Source organism: Podarcis tiliguerta (assembly GCF_965153285.1).
Source record: "Podarcis tiliguerta genome assembly, chromosome: 1".
Lineage (NCBI taxonomy): Eukaryota > Metazoa > Chordata > Lepidosauria > Squamata > Lacertidae > Podarcis > Podarcis tiliguerta.
Genome location: NC_139534.1, coordinates 25,767,472 through 25,786,074, shown reverse-complemented (window position 1 = coordinate 25,786,074; position 18,603 = coordinate 25,767,472). Strand labels below are relative to the sequence as shown.

General features: G+C 45.5%; 1 protein-coding gene across 2 annotated transcripts in view; it reads right to left on the bottom strand.

The window, feature by feature from the left end:
- DNAJC10 (DnaJ heat shock protein family (Hsp40) member C10) overlaps positions 1-18,235 on the bottom strand; it is a 28,622-nt gene extending 10,387 nt beyond the window's left edge. The window contains exons 1-13 of one of the 2 annotated variants that reach the window (XM_083408083.1): positions 17,917-18,235; positions 14,345-14,703; positions 14,046-14,211; positions 12,027-12,077; positions 9,442-9,524; positions 8,562-8,693; positions 7,594-7,687; positions 7,225-7,302; positions 5,787-5,830; positions 5,337-5,474; positions 2,880-2,969; positions 1,526-1,639; positions 971-1,085 (exon numbers count right to left, since the gene is read on the bottom strand). In XM_083408083.1, the coding sequence (XP_083264209.1) occupies positions 971-1,085; positions 1,526-1,639; positions 2,880-2,969; positions 5,337-5,474; positions 5,787-5,830; positions 7,225-7,302; positions 7,594-7,687; positions 8,562-8,693; positions 9,442-9,524; positions 12,027-12,077; positions 14,046-14,211; positions 14,345-14,551 (1,312 nt within the window). In that variant the 5' untranslated portion in view covers positions 14,552-14,703; positions 17,917-18,235. Of the gene's footprint in view, positions 1-970; positions 1,086-1,525; positions 1,640-2,879; positions 2,970-5,336; positions 5,475-5,786; positions 5,831-7,224; positions 7,303-7,593; positions 7,688-8,561; positions 8,694-9,441; positions 9,525-12,026; positions 12,078-14,045; positions 14,212-14,344; positions 14,704-15,944; positions 15,985-17,916 lie in introns of those variants that run through there. The other variant, XM_083408084.1, reaches the window with a different exon arrangement.
- Between the last annotated feature and the right edge of the window lie 368 nt (positions 18,236-18,603).

The following is an 18,603-nucleotide window of genomic DNA, read 5'->3' as shown; positions in this document are numbered from 1 at the left end:
AGTGAAAATCATAAAGCAATGTTAAAAACATGAAGCTAGCAAGTATCAAAGTTCTAGCAGCAAAGGAGGGAGGAAAATAGAGGGAACATTGGGGGCGGGAAGTCAGCTTTGAAATTTATATAACATTTGTATTAATTTGTTTTGTTTTGTTTTGCACTATGGAAAACCAATAAAAATAACTGGCCAAAAACCCCAACCAAAATTCTAGCTCTGGAAAAATGAAAGAGCAAACCTCCCAACAGTATAACACAGGGCAAAGCAAGGTAATTTGTTAGAAATTGATCAGAGTTGTACAGTGGTTTGCGAACAAAATCCATTCCGGAAGCCCGTTCACCTTCCGAAATGTTTGAAAACTGAGGCGCGGCTTCCCATCGGTTGCAAGAGCTTCTTGTACTCAGTAGAAGCCACGTCGCATGTTTGGGTTCCGAAAAGCATTCGAAAACGGAAGCATTTACTTCCGGGTTTTCGGCATTCAGGAGTCAAACAGTACAGTAACGGAGGCGTTCGGGAACTGAGGTTCCACTGTGTAAGCAAGCATCCTTCAGACTAAAAGCGTATCTAAGGGGCAGACATTATTACATGGGGATGTGTGTAACAAACTCTCCATTCCTAAAATAAAATAAATAAAATAAAGGGAGCTTTGGGAAGCTAGGATTTTGAGTGGTTTCTCTGCCTCAAAATGTCACTTTCCAAACTGTTTTGGTGGTGGGGGGGGGGAGGGTTGGGAAGGAGGAGTCCTTGGGGGTTTAAAAATGGCTGGTGTGTGTATGGGGGGGGTCAGCCCTCCCGCTCCCATTCCTTTGCTGACACAGCCACTTGGCGCTGCTTTTCATGTGTGTGTGTGTGTGTGTGTGTGTGTGCACGCGACTTAGATGCAGATGTTTGAAACTTGTAGCAACTCCCTAAGGAAGATTTAGAGGCACCAGAAGATTGTTACATCCTGTCACTTTTCTACGTAAGAGTCGCTTACCATGGTGAATTTCATAGTCATTTATTCCCCTTCCTTTAAAGACTACAACGCACGGCTGATAAACGTACAAATCATTACAAACGTTTGGGGCAGAAAGGCAGTCAAACTTGCCAACCTGTGAAATGAAAAGTGAATTGTTTGTTACGACCCTAGGATAATTTATCCATTAAATATCACTAATACACACTTCTCGCAATGCATTTAAAGGGTTCATGAAGGCTATTAAGTCTGTCTACTTTTTCCCATTGAAACAAAAATATAGCAATGTGGGTTAGGTCAGTGATGTGATACTTGTGGCCCTCCAGACTTTGCTGGACTCCAGACTCCCTCCCATCAGCACTGCTGTATTCCAACATATGCATTCCAACATCTGTAATGCCACAAGTGTCTCAACAATGGCCTAGCCAGAAGGATGAGGTCTCAAGTGAAAGGAGACTACGTAGCTCTGCAGGTTGGGGGGGGGGGAGATATTGAGCCTAATAATATTCTTTTGAGGCAAGTCCCCAGCTCCACCCCACCCATATCCATCGATTTCACAGGTTCTCCTTATCTCACCTGAATATTTTCTGCTTTAAGGAGGTAACTTAGTTTTTTAAGGTCATGGCCATCTGACTTGCCAGTCTCACCAAACTGAAAGAAGATCAGCCATCGGTGATGGGCAAGGTGATCCTTAAAAAGGGAGGAGAAAAAGAAATTAAGAGGTAAAGACAAATCCATCCATCCGTTAGAAGAATAAGAAACTGGCTTGCTCACAGCTCTATAGAACTGCAGATTTTAGTCAAAATCAAGCAAGAAAAGAGGGAGGGATCAAATGGATTCTTTGATTTTGCCCCAATTCAAGTTGCTGAACTTCAGAATACAGTTGTACCTCAGAAGTCGAACGGAATCTGTTCCGGAAGTCAAACAGACTTCCAAAATGTCCAGGAACCAAGCCATGGCTTCCGATTGGCTGCAGGAAGCTGCTGCAGCCAATCAGAAGCTGCAACGGAAGTTCGGGTTCCAAAGCACGTTTGCAAACTGGAACAATCACTTCCGGGTTTGCAGCGTTCGGGAGCCAAAACGTTTGTCTCACAAGGCGTTCCGACTTCCGAGGTACGACTGTACTTGGGATGGCGCAAAACAACACTGATGTTTTGCTAAAGAACTCTGTGTTATATCCCAGAAGATACTCATGGCAAGATTGTGGTGAAATCAGAAACTAAAATATATATGTATACACATACATTCCTGCCAACCTAGCAGTTCGAAAGCACGTCAAAGTGCAAGTAGTTAAATAGGTACAGCTCCGGCGGGAAGGTAAACGGCGTTTCTATGTGCTGCTCTGGTTCGCCAGAAGCGGCTTAGTCATGCTGGCCACATGACCTGGAAGCTGTACGCCGGCTCCCTCGGCCAATAAAGCGAGATGAGCACCGCAACCCCAGAGTCGGTCACGACTGGACCTAATGGTCAGGGGTCCCTTTACCTATACACATACATGCACACACACAAACACTGTGCCTTGTGGGACATCTTTGGCAGAAGAAAAGGCTGAGGAGTAAACCCTACACAAATCCAGAGTGGAGTCCCTAATATGGTTGGATGGCACCTTGCACACTTCCTTCTGGTAGCTCCTGCAGCCAAGCTGGTGCCAAACATATTGCTCTGATTTCTTTTGGACCACATCAGTGAGGCAGGTGTGTGTGTGTCTTGTAATCTGGACAGCCCAGCACCTCGACACCCACTGCCCACGCCTGTGCCCCGGAGAGGTCACTTTGGTGCTACTAATGCAGCAAAAACAATGTGGGAGGCAGCAGTTACGAGTTACCAGTCTCTTGCAGCCATATTTGGAGGACTATGGTTTCCCATCTCCTGCTCTGAACCAAGGTTCAGCATGACACCCAAATGCAGTCAAGATGAGAACACGCTTTACCTGTAATGAAGACGCTGAGATCATTTGAAAACCTGGAAGGTGCTGCATGACTTCCAAATATATCTCTCTTGCGTCCAAAGTGTTCAGGAACTAGAGAGACAGGGAAATCGCCCCGTGAGTTTTATCCTTTCTTGTGTTGTATTTATAATACACTGCTTTATCCCCTACATACCCAACAGATCAGCGCATTCTGCCGGAGAGGGAATCCTGCAGAAACCATCCTACCAGGAGCTCTGTTTTGCCTGATGTTAGAATCAGGCCTTTAGTGTAGTGGCACCTACCCTTTGGAACTGCCTCCCACTGCACATCAAACAAGCGTCTTCGCTTTCGTTTTTTTGGTGCCTGCGAAAGAGATTCCTCTTTCCACAAGCCTTCTGAAATCTTTCCCCCAATTGGATCTGGGACTTGAACCAATTCCATTCATGTAGGCACTGTTTGTTGCTCTAAACAGTTTCTCTATTTCTGATTGTTTTTCAAAGGAATGTTTTATCTGTGCAGTTGTTTTAACTGTATATAAACTGCTTCATATATGCCGTTATATTGTACATCACTTCGGGGTGCTTCACGGGGAAGTGATCAATAAATGAAATAAATAACAGAATTCCAGAAGCTACTGTGGGCTACTGTGGGTGGCTTTGGAGGACGGCTTAAAAAGATGGAAGGAGTGCACAGACAAGGAGCAGGAGGATTATATCCTCATCCAGCCCAGTCTATTTCCGTCACTCTCCTATCCCTCAAAGCATCTCATGCACTGCCTGAAATGACCCTGGGTAGGAGGGAAGTCTAGAAACAGCAGAACTGCTGCCAGCTACATGTTCCTCCTCATCTGCACCTATAAATGGTTTCAGTACTAGACAGGCAGAACAACCAGCACCGCTCAAGATCTCTCCTGGAAGATGCCTGTTGCTGGCTCCTAGAAGAGGAAGGTGTCTTTTCCCTTTCACTTTATGAGTTAACTTGGGTTATTCAGAGCCTTCTTGCTTATTCAGAGCTCCTTTTGGTGACCTGGAGCAGTCTTGTGTCACAGCCTGGAGTTGGCCAACTTTGAACCCAAAGGCAGAACAAGACTCACCCTACGGCTGTGAGCCTCCAAGCATCTTAAACTCAAAAGCACCATACCGACAGTCCTGAAAATGTACCACTGCAGAAACTATGCCTAGTGTTTGTAACAGGTCTACTACCCTCGAAGCAGCATTAATTTATGATGGAGTTCGCACCTAACCCTTAAATATACTGCTTCCTCAGTTTTCTTTGGGATGTTTGGAATAGGGTTTAGGTCATGTTATGCTTTTAATAGGTCATGTTATATTCTGGATTATGTATGTTTTATAGATTATGTCTGAATGGGATGAGAGTGTTGGAGGTACGTGCAAATGTGTATGTGAAGCCGGTCTTTGGGTGGGTGTTTGATTTTCGTTGTTGTGTATACTGTGTATATACGGACAATGACAAATAAATTTCTATCTAATATTTAACAAAGCATGCTTATAAGCACATCATGTAATATTCTTTCCCTGTAAGGAACCAAGTGGTTGTTTGCTTTGGGCACGACCCAGTCAGTGCTTAATTCTGACTGGTTCCGATTGGATTTCATAATTGGATTGCTTTCCTTGTTAAAATCAGTGTGACCCTCTGCTTAGATTATGCCCTTCCTTTTTTAGGTTCGTTTTAAATAAAAATACAAGCATCAAAAGAAGCCCGGTTTCATGTACCAATCAAGATCACAGCACACTCCCACGCAAGAAAAGGAGTCTTGCCTTATAACAAGAGACACCAATACAACTTGTATTGCAGGCAACAGCAGTAACCTTAGCTGGTGTTCTATATGGCAGATAGCTATGGCTCAGGGGATGGTCTGAAGACACACAAGGCCACCACTTTTCTGAAACCAAGCAGGTCTGGGTCTACCAGCCTTTCTCAACCTGTGGGTCCCCAGATGTTGTTGAACTACAACTCCCATCACCCCTAGCTAGCAAGGCCAGAGCTCAGGGATGATGGGAGTTGTAGTCCAACAGCATCTGGGGAACCACAGGTTGAGAACCACTGGAGTCGGTGCCTGGATGGGTGGCCTCCTGGGAACCAGCCTGGGTTCCACGAAGGAAGAAGGTGGCACATAAATTAAGGAAATAAATGAACAAACTGCCTCGTCCAGTATCAGCAGCTGTCTATATTAAGTGTAAATGTGTAAGATGCAGGTATGTAGGGTGAATTCTGGTGCTTTCAGGACAGCATCAAAATGTTTCAGTGATAAGAGAACACAGAGAAAGTACAATCAAGCATCTAGAGTTACAGATAGGATGTTTTCTAAGACACATAATTCAATTTCTCTTCTGGGGGCCAGCAACATATGAGGAATTAAAATGTAAAACAACTTCTTTTGGGGGGGGCACTTTTCCCTTCACCACCGCCGCCACCTCACCGCACGGATATGCAAACCAATCGTAAAGCGACTCATACCAAAACACCTCCTCTCTCTTTATTAGTTAAAGTGGCTCCGGGCGGAAAGAATGCGGTAGTGCTAGTTGAGATATCCAAATTATCACAAAGCTCACCCTGGGTGGCACAGTCCATCCAGCCTACATTAACAAGGCCTTCCTGTAGCAAGACAAGCGAGACAACATGAGATCAGATAGATGGAGGCAGGTTAGCTTTCTTTGCACAGGCACCCAGAGGGCATCAAAGAACAACACACACCCCACCATTCAGTTCACGCTTTGCATTTTTGTTTTGTGAATCACACCCTAATTAAAACAAAAAAACCGGGCATGTCCCAATGTTAAGCACTTTCAACGTTTGGTGGAATAATTATTATGCCTCTCCGCTGGAAGTCAATGAGACTCAGCAGCATTGAACTTCGCCCGACTCACGCGCGCCATTTGAGAATTCTTGAAATCTAACGCCGCTTACCAACATGCCAGCCAGTTTAAGGCGTGTTCGGGAAGTCAGACAATCTAGAAAATGACAATAATAGATGTCTGAGAAACAAGATTTTTCATCGGGTTCATGTTTATCTATATATATGCAACTATGCACAAACAAATAGAGGCTTTTGGTAAAAAACAACAACTCTGGTGCTGGCAAAGACTTTTTACTTAAGGGCAAAGCTGGGATAGCACAGTCGGTAGAGAATCAGACTCTTAATCTCAAGGTTGTGGGTTTGAGGCCCACGTTGGGCAACAGGTTCCTGGGCTAAATGACTCTTGTGGTCTCTTCCAGCTCTACAATTCTGTGATTCTATAAAGAGGTTAAATTTGGCACATGCAGTCACAGAGAAGCTGCCTTAGGTGCAGAATCCCCCCCCCCCCAGGAGAGTTTTGCTGATCTCTCCCTCCCACTCTCCAAAAATCTGCACTGGAGAGTTCAGGGACTGGGGGCTGTGAGAGAATTGGAAAAAGCTGCCTCCTTTTCCATTAGGGAGAATCAAATGCCATCTGTAGATGGAAAAAACATAACCTTCCGTTTGCAGAGGGCAAAGTCTGGATCTAACCCAGAAAAATCTGGAGAGTACAGTGGTACCTCAGGTTAAGAACTTAATTCGTTCTGGAGGTCCGTTCTTAACCTGAAACTGTTCTTAACCTGAGGTACCACTTTAGCTAATGGGGTCTCCAGCTGCCACCGTGCGATTTCTGTTCTCATCCTGAAGCAAAGTTCTTAACCTGAGGTACTATTTCTGGGTTAGCGGAGTCTGTAACATGAAGCATCTGTAACCCAAGGTACCACTTCCTCTGTCTCTCTCTTGAAATGAGGAACATGAACGTTACCTCTTAAGACATCAACACACACACCTCTGCCCGTCAGGGGAGTTTCATTTCCCCTTCACATCTGCAGAGAGGGGCAGAGTAGAATTTTGCACTGGAGGTCTGAAAACGGCACAGGCATTTGCTTAAAAAACAAACTTCAGAGCCTGTTGAATACATTTTGCTGTCTGAGGCAAATGACAAGATGGCGGCTCCCTAATTACACCAGCCAACAGACTGACAGATGGCTCTCATTTCGAGCCTGACAAAGGGGCAGCATCCTGCAAGGGCGCCTGAGGGCACCAAGATATGTGAGCTGTAAGGCATAGACACCTCCCTCCCTAACACTTTGTTGCTACCCCTGCCTTGCAACATCTGCTGCTTGCTCGAATCTGCCTAATGGTAGGGCAGGTTCTGATGAGACTGAGGGAACCTCCAGAGGCAGCCAGGAATATATCTATGCTTCTGAAAGATAAGCTCTGTCAACTAGCATAGAGAAAAGAGGATGTGTTTTAACAATCTCAATAGGAAATGGGGCACAGCAGGCTAGCAACCAAGCATAAATTTAGGTATTAATAGCTGAAAAAGGTACACATGTATATATTCACCTCCTTGCTCAGCACAAAAAGTTATTAACCAGCCAACGCCAGAAGCGAATGCAGTTTCAACAGCACTGACAAAATTTCCTGAAAAACAGAAAACAAATAATTCCATATTTTAATTTAATTTTTTATACCCCACTCATCTGGTTGGGTTGCCTCAGCCATTTAGGGGATATGCACCTATTTTCATTCATTCAAAAACTTGACTTAGCATAAACTACTTGTTGCATGACATTGATCCTTTCTACACTTCTTAAGATCTGATTGAGAGAGGTTTAGGTTAACTTATCTGTTGCCCACTATTGGCTATTGGCATTTCAGGGTTTGAAATATGCGCAAAATTAAAAATAATTTGACATTAAAGCAGCAGCTTACCTGCCCATAATTCTGTCACGGTGCTTGTGACAAACTGCATGGCAAAACTCATTAAGCTCTCCTTGGACCTGTCTCCAAAATATTTCACTGGGTTCTGCAAGAGAAACACATCTCATTTTTAACCAATAATGCAATTTATGTATTAGCCAATACTTAACGCACTGAATTACATCATGCATCCATCCATCTAAACAACCAAACAACCAACCAGAGTCCCAACATCCTTCAAATTATACTTTGAAAATCTGGGAATCTAACCTTAGCTCTTAGGTGTAAAAATGTATGTAATATCTACAGAGCATCCCTGCCTGCCCGCCCCCCCCCCCCCCCCGCAACAAAAACACCATAATTATTAAAAGGATTCAGAAAACATACTGCCCTAGAGCCATTCCTGTCCAGGTTTTTGGTGCTAACATTTTCTCTGGGCAACATTGCTTTCTAGGGTTGTCCTACTAGAACTTACTACGTTTGGCCTCATGGGTAAAGGTAAAGGTAAAGGGACCCCTGACCATTAGGTCCAGTCGTGGCCGACTCTGGGGTTGCGAAGCTCATCTCGCTTTACAGGCCGAGGGAGCCAGCGTACAGCTTCCGGGTCATGTGGCCAGCAGGACTAAGCCGCTTCTGGCGAACTAGAGCAGCGCACAGAAACACTGTTTACCTTCCCGCCGGAGCGGTACCTATTTATCTACTTGCACTTTGACGTGCTTTCGAACTGCTAGGTTGGCAGGAGCAGGGACCGAGCAACGGGAGCTCACCCCGTCGTGGGGATTCGAACCGCCGACCTTCTGATCGGCAAGTCCTAGGCTCTGTGGTTTAACCCACAGCGCCAACCCACCCTCATGGGTGGCTGTCCCTAAATCTGAAATAAGTTGGGGTCCTCAAAAAAATAATAATAATCCTCAATGGACTGGGACTCCTATACCTGCCCAGGATGGGTGCTGGAGGAGAACAAATATTTGCTTGCTTACCATTCCAGTTTTAAACACATACAGGCTTGGGTAGCTATTGATTCCTTTATTCCGGCAAAGCATCCTGTTATCGCCACAGTTGACAGCTCCGATACGTATTAATCCATCCATTTCTTTAGCAAATTCTCTCCACTTCCAAGTTGATTTGGGGGGTGGGGGGAAGAATGCAAGAGCCCAGGTTATTTTTTCTACCAAAAAACGTGATTCATTTTTGAAATGCTCCCAAGAGAATTTTAAAATGCTTGCTTACCAGCATGCATATAATTCTATCGCAATAGTTAAGAACCCAACCGAAGTTGAAGGTCAATGCATTGTGCCCACCATTCTGATTATCCCTGCAGGATCTTATTCTTTCCGCCCTCATGTTTTCCATGTCAGTGGGGAATCTCTGGTTCAACTCCTTGCAGAGCTTGTTGAAAAGGGCTGTAGCTCAGTGGTAGAAACATCTGCTTTGCATGCAGAAGGCCCCAGACTCAATCCCCAACATCTCCAGGTAGGACTGAGAATCCTGCCCCCTGTCTGAAACCCTGGAGAGCCTCTACCAGTCAATGTAGACAATACTAAGGTAGACAGACCCATGGTTTGGTTGAGTACAAGGCAGGTTCTGATGACCCTAAGGATGGCCAATGTGAATGCCAATGTCCTGTAGTCTTGCCAAAGTGTGAAGATGTGTCTATGCTTGCACAGAATGGGAGACCAGGCTGCAACCGTTAGTGATAGAGCCACAGATTGGTCAATGGCAAGAAAATAATGCAGCTCTCGCATACCCTTCAACTCTCATGCCGTGGTAAGAGTCTTCCCCTTTCCCCACCAAGGTCTCTGCCCAAGGAAACCAGGGAATGCATTCAAAAGCAGCATGCATGGGCTGACCTATACCTACCGTCGGTGCTAAATCATGGCAATGGGAGCATCGAGGGGAGTAGAAATTGATAAACCACAGTTCTCCCGAAGTAACAGCAGCATCTAGAACAGCAATATTTAAAAGGGTCAAAATTCTGCCCAATAATTTTCATTAGTTTTCCATTTTTAAAAAAACAAATTAACAACAAATTAATTCCAATCTAACACAATTTTTTTAAATTGACTTTCCACTCCCCTTCAAGGTGCTTCTTTTCCCTCCCTCCTTCGCTGCTTACAGAAAAATATTTTTTCTTAATTTCTAATACTTTCCCATCCATTCCCATTTCCATTGACTGTGCATGTTCAATTCCTGTCCAGACATTTACCTATTTTCCCAATTAATCAAATGAAATTGATCTTCCTTTATCAATCCATATAAATCATTAATCATAATCTTAAACCATATTTCCTCCATTACAATACATTTTGTGTGACAGTCACAAAATGGCTGCTGTGGGGCTGTGGCATAATGTAAAATGGCTGCCACGGAGGCATGCAGCAGGGCCCAAGCCAGTGCAAACACGAACTGAGAAGAAAGAGCCAAGAGTCTCTCACTAATTTTTGAGCGGTGAGTCCCTGATACTGTTCATACGTGCAAGAGCAGGTTGTGGTGGACACAATGGGACACACCATGGGCATCATTTGGGCACCCCTTGAGCTAGCTACTTGTAAACCCAGACTTTTGATGTGTTTTTATGTAACATGAATGCTGGCAGAAAACTCTGCCTGAAGAGAGCATCTCAAAAAAAAGGCAAGAGCACCCAATATTTCAAAGGGGTGGACATTGTGGAAAGGGCTCCTCTCCCTACCCCTGAAAGGGGCATAACAAAACTGCCTCTGCGTAAAACTGAGGGGAACTTGGGGGTGTGAGGAATCCTGGTCTTTAAAACCGCAGAGAGCTGAGTAAGTCATGCACAGGGAAATGACTGCCGTACTCAGTTTCTTGTTGCCCGGCAACGAAGGAACAGTTCCGCCACATATAACCGTGCCAATTTAACCCATCTTTCGAGTGTGCATGTACTTGTGCCTTAAAATCCATTTCACCAAATGCATAGCATGGTCTGTTTGTGGCAGAGACGAACAGAGGTAAGGAAGGGGAAAAAGAAGCAGCAGTGATATTGTCAACGAACACGTACATTTCACCCCCTAAGCCCACCTCAAATGACCCCATGCTGCTGAATTCCCTCACCCCTTCCACTGCCGAGAGGAAATCTGCTGAGGCTGGCGGAGGGTGGGGGATTGTGTGAGAGGGGAGGGAGTATGAATGGATGGGGAGAGAGGTTGGGGGTAAGTTCCATCTGGAGGTCCCAGAGAGAGACAGGCTGGGAAGGAGGTCTGTGTGTGAGAGAATGGTTGGTTGGACGGATAGAAAAAGGGGAACCTTTTTGGGTTGAGCCCTGACCACCGCTGGTATGCGGCCCCCAACTCCTTTCCCCTGAGAGAATGTGGCCCTTAAAAGGCTCCTCATCCCTGTTTTAGTGCAATGAGCTAGAGCGGTGTAGGCCACTGTAAGGAAAGGGTGAAACTGGTCTGCCTGGAGTCCTTGGAGAAAGGGCAGGGCAAAATGGTAATAAGTGAATGAATGAAGGAATGAAATACGAGCCAAAAGCCGCTTTTAGCAAAAAAATTGCCACTACTTTTGTTATTTATAAAAAAGGGCCTATTCGGTTTCAACATTATCACTTAGGCCAGATCAGATGCTGGATGACCGTGAAATACAGAGAATGTAAAAAGCATAAAATCTGTCAACTGCTCAAATACCAGGGGTGGGGAAACTCTCACTGTGTGCACAAGTGTGTTGTTATCATGCTAGGCAAACACATTCAATTCTGCAAATAACCCTGGTCAAACACGAACAGGAAATGCAAACACATAACTGATGTTTAGTTATCCGTGAGTTGTTTCCTGAGGAGGAGAAACTTTTTCGTTCTATAACACGCCCCCGACCATAACATGCATGTAGTTTTTAGAGGAGGAAAATCCGTAGGCATGCCACCCGTAGGCATTTCCTCCATAACACGCACAGACATTTCCCCTTACTTTCTAGGAGGAAAAAAGTGAGTGTTATGGTGCAATAAATACGGTAAGTTATCAAAGTCCGATTTTTCTCTTTAAACCAAATGTAGGATCATGATACAGTTAACCCCCAACCCCAAATTAGTAAAGTGGTCTCCACTAAGAAAACCTATTCAAAATATATCTTAAGTAAGAAAAGCAGAACAACTGGTAAGTAGAAATAACTCAAGTGCCTTTCTTAAAGGAAATTTCTGTAAAGACGGCAGAGCGGAACTTCAGAAAAAAAGCAGGAATAATTTCCCTTTTTTGTCAAGGTGTTGCTTGCTTTCCACAGAGACTGAGGCAATGAGTGCTGTAAAGTTTCTACAGCCAAATGACTCACAGGGAAGAAATAAAACGCTGCCTTTGAACACCGAGCTCTCATAGTCACTCTGGTTGACATTTTGCAATCCACGTAACATTTTCTCCCAGGAAAGGATGAGGTGGCGCAATTATGCACTCTGAATAAATTAAAAAGTGCCTGGAAACCACGTGAACATCATGACTTACCAAATTCTCCTCTGTCCAGCGTTATAATTTCAGGATCATCATCATAAATACCTGTCAAAGAAACACCCCATGAGCATTCAAAAACAACAACAAGGGCATTTGAATAATAAAATGGCATTTGCTACGTCATTGTACATAAACTTGGATTGCACCAGATAGCAAATGGTGAGAAGGAATTTCGTGCTGGCGAGTGAAGGGGCTTTCACAGCATAAAACTATACAAAAAGGTGCAGTATTCAGAATAAGACCCTCTTATTCTGGTCACAACTGCTCAGCAATTGATTTAGCTAAATTCATTTTTCTTAAAGCCTACCTACGTGAGGTGGCTACAAGACTATATTTACTAATTTTGGGGAGAAAGTGTGGGATTGTATAATTATGACCATCCAGAAAAAGCTAAAATTTTCAGCAGAGAACATTCTTCTGAACGATATATCTATTGTATGGGAGTTAACAACGGGACAACGAAAATGGATTCTATGCACTCTAATGGTAGCCAAGAGACTGGAAGAATAAAGGTATGGTCCCCTTTAATAAATGGATTGACTACATGATAACACTTGCAGCTTATGAATGGACTGCTTACAGACATAGACTTTGTTTGGATAAATATGACAATATTTGAAATGGGTTTATACAAAATGTAGTAGGCCATTAATATTTCCATATGTGTTAGGACAGAGGTTTTCAACCTTTTTGGGTCCACGGCTCCCTTGACCAACTACACTTTTTCTGCGGCACCCCTGTAGGGCTCAGGAGCCTAGTTATGTCACCCCTTGCCTGCAGAGGTGGCAGCCCCTCACCCCTACCTTGTGGAGGGTGCCCTCAGCCTCCTCTCTTCTCCTCTCTCCTTGGGAGTCCTCTGGGCAGCTGCAGCTGCCCCCCCTGATCTCTGAGCTGCACCCCCTGCCCCAAAGAGAGGTGCCTCCTCACACTGCCCCACAGAGGCCTGGGGAGCACCTCCTGGCCAACCCCAGAGACAGCATTCGTCTGGGGAGCTTGTAGCCAGGGCTGCTGCAACAAACAGCTGTGCAAGCCTCTGGGAGGCAGAGATGCAAGAGGCCATCAGAAGAGGGAGGGAAGGAAAGAGGGACAGAGGCCAGTGTTGCCCGTGGTACCCCTGGATATCATTCAACACACCCCAGAGTGCAACGGCACACCGATTGAAAACCACTGTATAATAACATCAGGATAATAATATCAAATTTATATACGAATGTATGGGTTAGGGTATTTTTCATATATTTTCATATATTCATAGGTTGCTTCTTTCTACACATTTTTGGGCCTTTTTCTGCTCTTTTCCTCCCTTTGCATCACTTTATTTCTTTATATTTGAAACCGATAAAATATTAATACAGTGGTATCTCTGGTTACGTACTTAATTCATTCCGGAGGTCCATTCTTAACCTGAAACTATTCTTAACCTAAAGCACACTAACAGGGCCGACCATGCCACTGGAGCACGATTTCTGTTCTCATCCTGAAGCAAAGTTCTTAACCCGAGGTAATATTTCTGGGTTAGCGGAGTCTGTAACCCGAAGCGTATGTAACCTGAAGCATATGTAACCCAAGGTACCACTGTACCCTGATCCTGCAGGCTGGCTAGTGCCCAAGGGTTGCCAGGTGACTAGCCACGTCAGCTTCAAAACATTAAAAACCAATTTTAAGCGAGCGGCAGGAGAACTAGTTACAGTTTCCTGCTCTGAGAAGCTGTTGAGTAAAAAAGGTGTTGGTTGAGTCTCGTTAAGGAGTAGGAACAAGAACCAACTCTAAAGGGCACTTAGCAAAAGAATGGAATAAAGGCTGTCCTGTCCCTAAGAATCAGACTAAATTAAGAAAGCCAAGGACACACAGTGTACCTCCTTGCAGCGGCCACAGGCCAACACAGTTAAGTCCTCGTTGGCTCTTTTAACTGTGTGCCAGCCTGGCTACTGTGTACTTTCAAAGCTATGCTAATTCCGGGCAGGGAAAACAGCACAAAACAATTGCGCCCCACTCACAAGCATGTTATCTTACCAAAATCATAGCGATAGTAGTGCCAGCTCTCATATCTGCCTCCTTGCTGCTGGTCGTCCAGACCTTTCTCTCCGTATTTGTCATATTTCTTTCGCAGATCTTCGTCTTTCAGCACTTCGTACGCTCTGTTTATTTTCAGGAAGTTTTCGTGGGCCTCCGGATCATTCTGCAAGAGAGAAAAACTTCCTAGCGTTCGTTTACCAAACAAATAAACAAACAAACATTGCAATTCAACACATTTCAATCTTGAAATGTTCTTGGCTAATTGAAAAAAGTCTTTCCATGACCAGGCAACCTACCTGATTCTTATCAGGATGCAACTTCAACGCTAATTTTTTGAAAGCCTGCCTTATTTCTCTACTTGTTGCTTCTTTGGATATTCCGAGTAAACCGTAGTAGTCTTGATCCGGAGAAACGAAAGCTATCAGATATACTAACACTAGTGACAGCAAAAAGAGTCTTTTCAAGTCTGTGAGGCACTTTCCTCTGGGTAACAATGGCTCCATGTTGAGTACTTGAGCGAGGCAAGCCTCGGAGACCAATACAATTCACAGTGCCGTAGCCAAATAACTGAATATATTTCTGAAAAAGCTTCTCATGGGATGTTTGCTGTCATGGTCCAGAGGCAGCCCACTTGGGTTCTTCAAAGAGACAGCGCCTAAAAGGAAGACAGAAGTTTTCAGATGGTCTGTGCTATACGGTAAATGCAGAGTCCTAGTCACTTCACAGCGACACTTGCAGATGAACGCAGTTTCATTTTGTGACATCTCATTTCCCAGGCAGTAAATAGCATTTCGTTTACAAAGGACTCGTTTCATATACTGCTATTAAAGGCATATGGGCATGTGGTGGCAACTGGTGATATTCTTACTCACTGGTAATCACTGAGGGACACTAAATGTTTCTTGGATTTCCACAAATGTAGTCTTATGATCTTCACCTTTAGTTCCACATATTTATATCTTTAAATCAGTGTGACCTTAATCTTTAACTACGTAACAAATATCCTACTCCCGTTACAAGGCCACTTGCAATAAATTGTTTCCAGGAGGGAAGGAAATGGGGTAGAAGACTGTCGACATTTTACATTAAGAGTTTTTAAAGCACATTAAATTCATTTTGGATTTAAGTACTAGCCTGGTAGTTTGGTCAAGCATTAATTTGATTCAGTGTTGGGCATTACTTCTATATTATACAGTTTTATAGCTTTATTACGTTTAGGCGATTTTATTGTGCACTGCCTTGGTACTTTGTTAAAAAGTGGGCAGTTTATAAATATTATTGGAATTAAAAATGCATAAACAGGTGGCAAGGATATTGCATGCAGGCGAATGAACTACGGTAGTAACATTGTGGAGCCATTTAAAAGGCTGCCTTAACGTGTTGTTCCCTAAAACCTAGAAAATACGCAACATTTGCCTTTGGCAATTGTTACTTTCTTGCTACAGATGTAGGTATCTGTCAACAATGAACAACTTGGATGGCTCATTGAAAATCCATGGAGGGTAAAGCTATCAGTGGCTACAAGCTATGATGTTTATGCTTTGTCTCCTTGGTCAGAGGCAGTAATACTCTCAATACCAGTTGATGGAAACTACAGTGGGGGAGAGTTGTCCTGTGTTCGAATCCTGCTTGCAGCTTTCCCACCTGGTTGGTTTCTGTAAGAATAGGATGCTCTACTTAGACAGGCCATTGGCCTGATCCAGCAGGCTCTTCCCATGTTCTTCCCCAATACAATCCCCTTGAGAGCATCTGTGCTGGCCAGATTTATGCTTCAGGCAGGACAACATAAAAAGCAAAGCTTTTCCAAGGGTAGAATCCAAAAACAACCACCACCACCACCACTTGTTGATTTCTGCTATTAAAAAGCACAGCCACTAGTAAAGACAGTAATCCTACCATTTTAAGCCCAGAGGAGGAGGTGATTGCAAGGAAATGACCATTTAGGCTTGGGTCATTTGGGTGGGGTGGGGGGGGGGGAGAAAATCCTGGCGAGGGAAGAAAGGAGCAGTGGAAAGAAGCAGGTACTGAAGGAATCTGAGAGAGCAAAATGAAATAATAATAATAATTAAAATGACAGGAAGAATACAGGAGCAATAACAGAACCATTGTAAAACTATCCACTCCCAGTTTATGGTGTGGGAGGGCCACCTGAGCACTTTGTGAGCGCCACCTTGGATTCTATTATGGGAAGGCAGGTGAGGAATAAGTGAAGCAAAATAACTGAAAATAAGATCAAAGGGCGTGCCTTTGGGGACAGAGGAGGTAATTCTACAGCCCCAACTGCATTTGATCTAAGGAGGGAAGGATCATCACTGGGTGAGCTGAAAGAACGCATGAGAGGGTCACACTCAATGACCAGCCTGCTGCTGGCTGCACATTCAATGGCTGTGCAAAGGGGCTCTATGCACAACAGCCAGTGTGGTGCAGCAGGCAGAGTCTTGCCCTAGGACCTGGGTTCAAATCCCCACTCCAGTCCCAAAACTCACCGACTTGGTGACCCTGGACCAGTCCACCACATCTCTCAGCTTCAGAGGGTTGTTATCCTCATAACATATGCCATGCACGCCACCGTACAGAATTATAGAATTGTAGAACCGAATAGGACCACAAGAAGCAGAAGCAGAAGAAGAGTTTGGATTTGATATCCCGTTTTATCACTACCCTAAGGAGTCTCAAAGCGGCTAACATTCTCCTTTCCCTTCCTCCCCCACAACAAACACTCTGTGAGCTGAGTGGGGCTGAGAGACTTCAAAGAAGTGTGACTGGCCTGAGGTCACCCAGCAGCTGCATGTGGAGGAGCAAGGAATCGAACCCGGTTCACCAGATTACGAGTCCACTGCTCTTAACCACTACACCACACCGGCTCTGACTGCCTGCAACGCAGGGATCTTTGGACTCAAACCCACAACCCTGAGATTTTAATAAGATTATTGCGCTCTACCAACTGAGCCAGTCTAACCCAGGCCTTCTCCAGCTCCTTGGAGGAACGGCAGAGAAGGTTCTGCACGATCTGAAATGAAAGCTGCAGCTATTGGATGAACTTGGCCGGACGCAACACCCTCTGAAAAACTATGTCAGGAGCTGCTGTGAGGTTTGAAAGTGAAGAAGGCTGCAAGCTTGATATACAACCTTTAGAAGACATGTGAAGTTTAAAAAAATGTTTAATGTTTTGTTATATGTGGGAAGCTGCCCAGAGTGGCTGGAGCAACCCAGTCTGATGGATGGGGTACAAATAATAGTAATAATATTAATAACAAGAAAAAACATCATATTCATGACAGTTTGCCAGTGCAACGGTCTCTCCTTCCTTGGAGGTTTTCAAGCAGTGGTCGGATGGCCATCTGCTGTGGATGCTTTAGCATTGCAGGGGGTTGGACTTCAGGACCCTCAGAATCCCTTCCAACTCTAGAATTCTATGGTTGGTGATGTCTTCCATTGTATCCCTTCCTCCTCCATTTCTAAGTGCCCTCTGCTTACCAGGTAACTATTTTAAAGCAAGGAAACACACTGGGGTCCGGGGAGAAGAGGCAGAGGAAAGGGAGTCCACTGAGCGAGGGAAAGAAAGAAAGAAATGAAAAGAAAAGAGGGAGGGAGGGAGAAAGAGAACGGGACTACAGATGGGGGTGGTAGCTAAATATGTGCGGCCATGAGAACCCAGAGGATGCCCCGGGTGACAAAGGAAAAGGTGCCTACAAAAGGAATGCAATCCCTGAAGTTTTGGGGCGGCGCAGCAAGCTCTTGGAACACCAATGGGATGTTGCTTGGGAGAGAAGGACGGAAGGAAGGAGGCGTCGAGAAAAGCGCTTCCTTCCCCGTCCCTGCTCCTCCGTCCGCTTCCTCTGCGCTGGGGGCCCCTCCGGAGCCTTACCGGGTGGCGGAGCTGGGGGTCCTTCCCTCCGCTGGCCGGCGCCGAGCAGGAGCCGTGGAGCAGGCAAGCAAGGCAGGCAGCAGGCAGGCAGGCCTGCGCCGGAGGAAGAGGGAAGCGAGAGAGGCGCGGAGGATCCGGCTCGCAACCGGAGGCGGCGGGAAGGCGGGCGGGGCGCAAGGCTGACGTGGCCGCAGCTCCGGCAGCCCCGGCGCCCCGGGGGAAGCGCTCAGCCGCCTGGCCGGGGGTGGAGGCGCCTTGGCGGGACTCGAGGTGACGCCGTGTTCCGGACGCGCGCTCTTGGCGCTCCTCTTCTAGGCCTGCCCTGAAACAGATCGGGCGGGGGGGGGGGGAGCCTCGTCTTCCACCCTCCCGGCGCTTCTTAACGTTGGCTTGCTCACGAGTAAGACCGCGGGCCTAAGCCAGGCGCAGCTGCAGACGCGGTGCGCGAGGAATAAACCTTTCAGCGCGCTCTCTCGCCCCCCCCCCCATGTCATATAGGGACCACAAGGGTTATCCATTCCAACCCCCAGCAATGCAGGAATTTTCCCACCCCACATGGGACTTGAACCCACGACCCTGAGATTCACAGTCTCACTCAACCACAGGGGTCATCTACTCCAATCCCCTGTAATGCAGGATTTTTTCTGCCCAAGATGGGGCTCAAACCCACTACCCTGAGATTCAGAG